Source organism: Octopus bimaculoides, chromosome 9 (assembly GCF_001194135.2).
Source record: "Octopus bimaculoides isolate UCB-OBI-ISO-001 chromosome 9, ASM119413v2, whole genome shotgun sequence".
In the NCBI taxonomy this organism is placed as follows: Eukaryota; Metazoa; Mollusca; class Cephalopoda; order Octopoda; family Octopodidae; genus Octopus; species Octopus bimaculoides.
In genome coordinates this window covers 36,739,538-36,750,162 of record NC_068989.1, presented here as the reverse complement: position 1 = coordinate 36,750,162, position 10,625 = coordinate 36,739,538, and the positions used below count along the sequence as shown (strand labels likewise).

At 36.0% G+C, this 10,625-nt stretch overlaps 1 protein-coding gene across 5 annotated transcripts in view; it reads right to left on the bottom strand.

The window, feature by feature from the left end:
- LOC106877348 (centrosomal protein CCDC61) overlaps positions 1-10,625 on the bottom strand; it is a 107,103-nt gene that overhangs the window by 46,423 nt on the left and 50,055 nt on the right. For all 5 annotated transcript variants that reach the window (XM_052970643.1, XM_052970641.1, XM_052970639.1 and 2 more), the window contains exons 3-5: positions 8,898-8,980; positions 6,559-6,716; positions 1,572-1,677 (exon numbers count right to left, since the gene is read on the bottom strand). In XM_052970643.1, the coding sequence (XP_052826603.1) occupies positions 1,572-1,677; positions 6,559-6,716; positions 8,898-8,980 (347 nt within the window). The remainder of the gene's footprint in view (positions 1-1,571; positions 1,678-6,558; positions 6,717-8,897; positions 8,981-10,625) is intronic.

Genomic DNA, 10,625 nt, shown 5'->3' with positions numbered 1-10,625 from the left:
ATATATATATATATATATATATATATATACACACACACATATATGTACATATATACATACATGTATATTTACATTCTTTACAATTGACGGATATTTGTCCACGTCTTGTTTGTTGTTAACACGTTTTGGCTGATATACCCTCCAGCCTTCATCAGGTGTCTTGGGGAAATTTCAAACCTGGGTTCTCCGAAAATCTGCCCATCCATTAGAACGCCCATGGGCGGTTATTTGTGGTTAAAAGTGGAAACAGAGTTAGTGCTCTTGTTTGCATTCTGTTTAGATGTTCATTTGCTCTACGTCTGTAGATAAATTCAAAGGATTTTTATTCCCAATAATACAGTCGAAAGAAAATATATCAAAAGGTGTTCAACGATCATATACCATTAGTGAAAAATTGAGTGCTATTAAACGAGTGAAAGAATATTCTGGCAATTTATCTGCTGCGTCAAGAGACTTAGGTATTTATAGAAAATGACTGAGAGAATGGTGCACAAAAGAAACTGAGTTAATCAATATGTCAGACAAGAGGAGGTGCAGATCAATTGGTGGAGGTAGAGAACCAGTACATAGAGATCTAGAGACTGAGCTCTTACAGTGGATTGTTGTTCAGCGTGCAAACAATATAATTGTAAATTATCACCGTTTACGGGAATATACTTTTGAATTGGTAAAAAGGTTTGGAATTGAAATGAACAGCTTTAGATGTTCTGATAAATGGATTTTCAATTTCATGAAACGGAATAAACTGACTGTGAGAAAGATTACACATGTTGATCAAGCAGACACTAGCACTGACCACTTCCCTGCCCCACATCCACACACCTACACAAACACACATGCACACGTCAAGGTCACCAGCCCTCTTCCACACGCACGCACACCTTCGTTTTTGGGATCACCACTTCTTTATTATCTCCCCTTCTTCCTAGCTCTCCTGTGTGACTCTTCTGTCCGGCATTCGCCATGATAGATCGTTAGCCATTACACATTCTTTATTTTCTCTCCTTGTTTCTTTGTGTTCCTTTCTGTGGAAGAGCGTAGGCTCGAAACATTAAAGACTTTTTCACCTCCCAAGCGTTAAACTAATATAACTGTTTGTTGTCTACACCACCTGTCTTCGTCTTTTGTTTTTTTGTGAATTTTCTCCATATATATACATATATATATATATATATATATATATATATATATATATATATGTGCACATGTGTGACTAAGTGAATGTTTACATTCTGTGTCTTTGCATGAAAGTGTAGAGCTAAAAATTGTGACATTTTCTGTCAACATAGTATCTGCCAGTTCCATGCTTTCAGAGACAAGTAGACTAAATAATTCCTTTAGGGTTAGTATCAGGAAGAGCGTCCAGCTGTAAAGCAATGCTTCATGCAACCCATCCAGAATGGTAAAATGGACACAATACAAATAAATCATAAATGGTTGCTCACAAATTATTGTTACAAACTAAAGGCAAAGAATGCAAAACAAAGATATTTTTAAACAATGGAGGTGAAAGAATATCTGGAAAGACTAATAAAAATTAGAACTAAAATCCATATTTGGACAATAAATACCTCATCTTTAAGTTGTTTTACTTCAGATCTTAGATTAACAATGATCTGTTGTAGAGAAGTGTTGTTAGCCGTCTGTTTTTGGTGTAAAGGAAGTGGATAATGTATTCTGAAACAGTAGGAAACAGTATTTCAATAAAGAACAGGAATTCTTCTATATATATATATGTATGTGTGTGTGCGTGTGTGTGTATAAATATATCATCCATTCAACACTTGTTTATTCATTACACTCACCCCCTCCATCTCTCACTCTTCCATACACTCCTGCAACCTCTATCCACTCACACTCCCAATTCTTCTGCCCCTATACACTTCTACTCACCTTGTACCTAGATGGTCCACTTTGATACCTCATAACTACTATTTTATCTCTTCCCCACTCCAGCCTGATCATCCCCTACCATCTCTTCCAAAAATGTAAACAACCATGTAGCCCCTCTACAACATGAAACCTGTCCTACTCTGACCCCTTCTCTCTCACTTTAATCCCTCATCTCCAAGCATAAAGCTGTCTCTCTCAGGATCTGTAGTTTCATAAGTTGCTGGAAAGTGGTTGGCATTAGAAAGGACATTCAGCCATAGAAACCATACCAAAGTAGACAGTGAAACACAATACAATCCTTTGCCCCATCAGATCCTGTTAAACTGCCCAGTTTATGCCAGCATAGAACATGGACATTAAATGGTGACGATGATGTATATAACAAAAATAAAATGCAATACAATAAAAAACAAATACAATTATACACTATCAATTATCATCAAGTATGAATAATTATTTAAATGTTCAAGATGAATTATTTGCTAATAAAATTAGTACTTTTTTGACTCAAATCAATAATAAGAAAACAATGTGAATAAGAAAGCATTATATTTGAGAAAGTAATCTGAATGCTAAAGGGTTAAGCAAAGCAGGGTTTGAACTTGAAACTGAAAGGGGCAAAACTGAATATTGTTATACACCGAGTCTAACTCAGCTAAATGCATAGAAGCATTTCTTCTGACTCTTTATGTTCCTAGTTTAAATACCACCAAAGTCAGCTTTGTTATTCATCCTTTTGGAGTCAATAAAATAAGTAGCTGTTGCGCTCTGGGGTCAATGTAATCGACTTCCCTTCCCCTTAAAAAAGTCCTGGACATGTGCCAAAATTAGAAAGAATTATTAATAACTGTTTCTTCAATATTTTGGATGGTAGATTTAACCCATTACTCTTGAGTACCTTCAGCAGAGGTATCCAACTCTGCTGCAAGCATTTGGACCAGGTTTCCATCCTGCAGATACCTTCATTCCCCAGCCTGCAGATACCTTCATTCCCCAGCCTGCAGATACCTTCATTCCCCAGCATGCAGATCCTTCAGATCTGCAGGCTGAAGGATACCTGCAGATACCTTCATCAACCCCAGCCCTCAACTGATACTTATTCTATCGACCCTGAAAGGATGAAAGGCAAAGTCGACTTCAGCAGCATTTGAACTCAGAACTAGACAAAATGCTGCTAAGCATTTTACCCAGCATGCTAACAATTCTGCCAGCTCCCCACCTTACATGGAAGTAGATATTGCATGGCAATTTTTCTGATGCTCTAATAAATGCTACTATCCACCACCCTTCAGCCATTATTAATAATTAAGGGATTTATAATACATGCATTGTAGTCATTAGCCTAACCCCTTTCAGAACAAACAGTAAGTTTGATGCAACACACCCTAATTATTTGACTGCACTCTACTAGGTCGAACACAGAGTGACAAAATATGCAGTGTTCCAAAAACCAGAAGCATAAGTGGTATTTCTGGAGGTCAGCCATAAATGTTTAATTAGTTATTTGAGCAGACCGAATTAGGCTTCTTAACAAGAAAACATTGTTTGTAAACACAACTTTTAAAATATAAAATTAGATATGTCTATTTTAGTTGAGAAAATTAAAGATTCTTATAGTAATGTTCTGTACAAAGGAATATTAACCGTCTGCCCAGAAACAGCCAATGAAACAAATGCTTGCAACAAAATATGAACATTTGAATTCCAGTTACAGTTTTCTTGCTCACACAATCTGTATTTGTCCATACATCATACTACTGCTTACTTAAGCTTTAAAATTTTTACACATGTCTACATATGTATAAATTAGCTGAATATATGCCCAACACAAGCCAGCATGGAAAATTGATGTTAAATGGTAATTATATATATATATATATATATATATATATATATATATATATATATATATATATATATATATATATATATATATGATGATGATGATGATGATGATGATATATATATCTATGTATGTATCATCATCATCATTTAACATCCATTGTTAATTTTAGATCAGTATATCTAAAAGATATACTGATCCAAAGATATACTGATCATTTAGATATAATGATATACACTATCTACTTCTCTCTATCTCTCCTATCTGTCTCTTATGCTTTTCCTCCCTCCTATATATACTTACTATACTCACATTCTTTCTCTCTCTCTCTCTATATATATATATAGATATATATATATATATATCTCACACAAGCTGCTCCCACTCTCACTCTCTCTTGACATGATATGTAATTGCTTTTATCTTATTTAGAACTTTATTGTGGTGATATTTTTGCTTTCATTTTGTGATAGACAGCTATCACAGAAAATGCTAGATTTCAAATCCTGTTTTCTGACTGGGGAAAAATTATCAAACTTTAAATATCTGACTTTTTTCTAAAAACTTTTCTGGAATGAATGGATCACAAAATCAGATTCAGCATGGAAAAATTACATTAATATAGCCAATTTGAAAATTTTCATTTAATTCTAAAATTTCAAAATCTATGACAGCAACAGAAAAGATTCCCTCTCTCTCTGTCTTTTACATTTTCCGCATTGTAAAATTTACCCCTCTCTATATATATTTACCACATTCCCTCCCATTCTTTCTTTGTATACATATCTTTCATACTGTGTGTGTGTGTGTGTGTGTGTGTGTGTGTGTGTGTGTGTGTGTGTGTGTGTGTGTGTGTGTGTGTGTGTGTGCGTGCGTGCGCGTGCGTAAAAAATTTCATTAGGGTGACAGAGTAGAAAGACGCTCACAATCATCAGAGGCAAGCTCAGTAGCTATGGTATAATGTCAGTGTCTGGGGAGGCTGACCGGAAGGGCGAGTCGGCCGGAAGGGGAAAAAGGGCAGGGGGTGCCTCGATTGGCATTCGTGCCCTTTTTTCGAACGGGGCTGCGGTCAGGACAAGACGTGTTAAGCGACGGTCTAGGTTTGGGAAGGTTTGGGAGAAGCAGCTGCTATTCCTGGTGTACTTTGGGTCAGGGCAAGCTTCAAGGATCGGATACCGCAAGACGGACTCGCAGTCGAGGAAAGGAAAACCGAGGTAAGGCGATTACATCTACTCGTACGCACACACCACAGTAGCCACCCAAACCGAGAAGGAATAGACTTGATGATATGTGAACATAAGCTTCTGTTGCATGATCTCATGAGACACCCCAGCATAGGATGCCTCGATTAGATGATAAGTGCACAAGAGCCTCTGTCACATGGACACAAGATACGGTGTTCCATTTCAATTCAAATTACCTCAATTTCCAGTGAGTCTTAGTTTTGCCATGGCCATCAACCAATCACAAGGGTAAATATTTTTGGTTGCCAATTTACACCTTGAAGAGCCCTACTTCAACCATGGTCAGCTTTATGTTGGATGTTGAAGAGTAAGAAATAAGGAAAATCTTTCCAAATTTGAATTCCAGTTACAGTTTTCTTGCTCACACAATCTGTATTTGTCCATATATCATACTACTGTTTACTTAAGCTTTAAAATTTTTACACATGCCTACATATTCATAAATTAGCTGAATATGTGCTCAACACAAGCCAGTATGGAAAATTGATGTTAAATGGTTAAATTGAAGTTAAATGGTTAAATTGATGTTAAATGCACAAAATGGAAAAACAAAAAAACTTTGTTTATCAAAATGCCCAAAATAATCCAAAAATCCATCCTGACCAAGATGGAATAAAAAAAATTAAAATGAAAGCATTCTATTTTGAAAATTACCCAGCAACGATAGGATACTCAGCTAGTATATTTATTTACATGATTAAAAATGTACAAATCAGTTGAATATACATATATTTCATTATCATCGTTATTTTTGTTTTTCCACACTAGTACAGAGCAGAGAGAATTTGTTAAGTCAGATTTTCTACAACCAGATGCTCTTCCTGCCACCAACTCTCACCTATTTCCAAACAAAGTAATATTTTCCCATGGCTAGATATGTTTTCACAAAAGATTGAAAATGAATGACACCACTACAATATGAAAGTGATGCTTGTTTATAACTATCATGTAATGTCAAGACAAGGATAAATACACACACATAAGTATGTATACAATGAGCTTCTTTCAGACTCAATTAAGCAAATTCACTCACAAACTTTTAGTCAGCCATAGGCTGTTGTAAAATACATTTTCCCAAGGTGGTACACAGTGGAATTAAACCTCAATGAAATGCATCCAACCTATGTGAGTATAGAAAAGTGAACATTAAAATGTTGATGATGGTGACAATATTAAGTTAAAAACACCTTAGATAGAAAAAAGGCAGAAGGGTACCTGTGAGACTCATCATCATCATTTAACATCCATTTTCTATGCTGGCATGGGTTGAACAGCTTGACAGGAACTGACATAACCAGGGGCTGCACCAGCTTCCATAGTCTGTTTTGGCTTGGTTTTTACAGCTGGGTGCCCTTCCTAATGCCAACCACTCCACAGAGTGCACTGCGTACTTTTTACATGGAACTAGTACCAGTGCTTTTTACATGGTACCAGCACCAGTGCTTTTTATGTGGCACCAGCACACACACACACCAATGCTTTTTATGTGGCACCTTCTAAAACAAATCATTACTGTAGCATTAAGTGAATGACATAAACCACTAACATCTAGAAGAGAAAACTTTAAGCTCTACTGACCGATCAAATTCAACAGTATAAGTTAGTATTAAATAGCGCTTGGTATTAAGGTTTGCAGGAGTTTGTTTCTCAGCATTGGTTCGGTTACCAGAGCGCTGTAGCCGGAGCTGCTCCAAATCAGCATATGTTAGTAAATCAAGGGTCACACTTTCACTTTGCTAGGGCAAGAAAAAAATAAAGATGAAAAGCATTTATAAAATACGGAAATAAGACAAAAGAAACCAAATATTAAAAAAACTGCAACATTTAAAATAACACCAAAGACACGAAGAGAAAAAACAAAAACTAAACAATATATTACAGGTACTCTGCAATTTATGGTCATTTGTATTATTATATTTTAGTGGTTACAATTCCACTATGATAGTGATGATATGCAGAAGACACACAGCTTTACAGATGTGTTGTAATGATCAAATGATGATATGATTTTATTTCAATGTGTATGACAGTACATCCCAATACAAACGAGCATACACAATAGAGTACAACAACTGCATCATGCAGTTCTCATTTCAATTTGGCTTCTAAGTTAAATTTTTTTTTTTTTTTTTGTGTTGTGAATCAGCTCCGAAATATGGCTAATATAACAATGAGTTTCTTACTGGTAGGTAAAAAAAATGTAGAAATCAATTAATTTGGAACCTATATCAAAGATAATTGCTCAACATTATCATCATCACCATTCAACATCCACTTTTCTATGCTTGCATGAGTCAGACAGAATTTGTTGAGGTAGATTTTCTATGGATGGATGCCCTTCCTGTCAACAACCCTCACAAGTTTATGGCTAGACATGTTTTCCACAGAAGGCACAGAAATGGACAACAGTGCTTTGAATGAAGGTGGTGGTCAAAACAAGGGTCACACACAAACACACGTATACATATCTACATATATCATCATCATCCTCATTTAATGTTCACTTTTCCACATTTGTATGAGTCAGATGGATTTGTTGAGGCAGATTTTCTACAGCCAGATGCTTTTTCTGTTACTAACCCTCACCTGTTTCCAAATAAGTTAATATTCCCCATCATCAGACACATTTTCACAGAAGATTGGAAACAAAGGACACTGCTTGCATGTTGGTGACATTCATTTACAACAATCACATGAAGTCAAGGCAAAGAGATAGTAACACACACTCGTGCATGCACACACACACACACGTATATATATGTGTGTGTGTGTGTGTGTGTGTGTGTGTGTGTATATACACACACAATGAGCTCCTTTTAGTTTCTGTCTACCAAATCCACTCACAAGGATTTGGCTAGTCTGGGGCTATAGTAGAAGACCCTGGCCCAAGGTGCTACACAGTGAGATTGAACCCCAACCACATGGCTGGACAACAAGTTTCTCACCCAAACAGCCATACCTGTACCTGTAAAACAAACAGTGTTTCAGAATTTACCGTGATTACAGTTTTTCTCAGTCAACAATCTCAACCATCCTAAAGGTCAAGCACTGTACCAGTGATGCAGGGAAGATATCTGCATCCATTAAATCTAGAATCATCACCAAAAGCCATTGGGATAACTGAAGAAATGATAAAATTATTAATCACATGGATTGAGGACCAAGTTCAATGAGAACACCACCCAATCTTTGAAGTACACAGGCTAACCATCTGGAAAATGATATGACCACTAAGTCAATGAGCTACTAATTAGTGATTCTAAACATTTATAAAATACAACAAAACTGATTCATAGAGATCACATAAAATACAGAGCGTCAGTAACAAAGCTGTGATGGTTATGATTGGAATGCTTTAAATCTTACGTCTAATTGATCAGAGCTTAGGTTAGTGAATTTAGCTAAACAACAATGAGGACAGAGCCTCAATAATGTTGCTCAACCTGCAAGAAATAGCAGTCAAATCTATCTCCTTGAAATCTATCTCTATCACACCCTACTAATTTAAAAAAGGAAGAACACATTGAATAATGTAGTTCTAGATACACTACATTTCAAAAATAACAGGATAGTAGCAGTTGGAAAGACTGAGAATAGATCTATGCAATCTCAGAGCTGAGCTAGAGTTAAATAGCAACACCATAAATAAGCCAAGAAGGAAGCTTTACCCACTAGAAATAGTAACCAAATCTCCCTTAACCCGAATCCTACAGTCTAAAAATAAAAGGACACACCAGATAATATAGACCTAAGTATACTATAACCACATAAAAAGAAAAAAGAATTAGAAATGACAAGATAACCATGACTGGAATGCTGCTGATCTTAGATTTGTTCAATCAGAGCTGACTTGGGGCTAAACATCATCATAAAAAAAAAGTAAGTAACAATAAAAAAAAAAGAATGGTAGAACTCACCTTAAGTAAAGCTGTTTTCAACATGTTAGAAAATATAGAAAATTGTTTAAAGTTTCCTGTTTTATGGGTGAGGTTTTCAATATCTAGAAGTAAAAAAGAAAAACATTAAAAAACTATTATCACCATTATCATTTAACATGCATTTTCCATGTTGGCTTTGGTTGGACAGTTTGACAGGATCCAGCAAGCTGCAGGGTTGAGTCAAGCTCCAGTATCTGCTTAAGCATGGTTTCTATGGCTGGAAGCCCTTCCTAATGCCATCCACTTTACAGTGTGTATTGGAAGCATTTTTTTTTTCATGATACCAACACTTGTGAGGTTGCTAAGTAACTTGTAAGACAAGAAAAGAAAAGGAAAAAGTCTCCTTGACTAAGGAGTGGGGGGTGAATTTGAAAAAGGGGATGGTTTTACGCCAGATGTTGAGGGACCAAAGTATGACAGACAAGCAAGCACACGTGACAAACAAAAACATAAAAACATGAACAAGGATGTAAGATCAAATATTGCTTTCACGTTATGGCACAAGGCCAGCAATTTTGGAGGAGGCATAGGTCAATTAGATTAACCCCAGTACTCATTTGGTACTTATTTTATTGATCCCGAAAGGATGAACGGTAAAGTCAACCTCAGTGGAATTTGAACTCAGAACATAAAGACAAACTAAATGCCACTAAGCGTTTTGCCTGGCATGCTAATAATTCTGCCAGCTCACTACATTGAAGTATGATCAAATATTGGTGAAATCAAGAATAATTCAACAGAGTATGAGTGAACCAAGGACCAACTACTGCCTGAACCTTGGAGCAGAATGTGTTAGTACAGATTTTGTGTATACAACAAGATACAATAACTGTGAGATTAATGCACTATACTATTGACCACATAGTCATATATTTGAATCTTAATGCAGTTACTGCAAGAAGATTCTAAGAAAAGAGTATAATAATGATGATGACGATCTTATTGTGTGATCCTCAAGTGCACTACAACTTGTTGAAAAGGTTAAAAGAAGGCATAGAAAGCAATCATAAATAAAGTAAAGCCAACAATAAAAGCTACAAATACATGCATAGTACACAGGGGTCATTCCAGTCAATTTCACCAAGGTCTTCTTGAAAGTCCTCAAATTTTTTTCAAAAATGAGAAGTATCCATATGAGAAGTAAATCTGGAAAATTGCAGCCTGAGAGGATTAACTGTTCTTATTTTATAGCTATTTAAAATTTTTAATTAAAAATGATCTAATTATAAATCTCACAGAGAGACATAAGCAGCAGTATTATGATAAAGCAGTTGTTTACTGTCAACTTAATGTGACAAACCCATGAAGGGAATCATACTGCTGCTATTTAGCCCTAGGAAGCTAGACCGCTTCCTGTTGGCCTTGACACATTTCCTGTGTCCTTATATTTGTGAAGCGGAGACAAGCTTCCGAACCCAGCTTAAGTCTGCATTTAGGGACATGTTTCTGAGTCATTGCTCGTCATCAGCCTGAAGTAGCTGACAAGCTGGTTGAAAAAACCTGTCTAGCCTTCACAAATATATATATTTTCAGTGAAAACACATTCACTGGTTACAAGATTAGAAATGATCTAATTATAAATCTCACAGAGAGACATAAATAGCAGTTTTACAATAAAGCAGTTGTTTACTGTCAACTTAATGTGACAGACCCATTAAGGGAATCAGCTGGTCGGCTACTTCAGGCTGATGACAAGCAATGACTCAG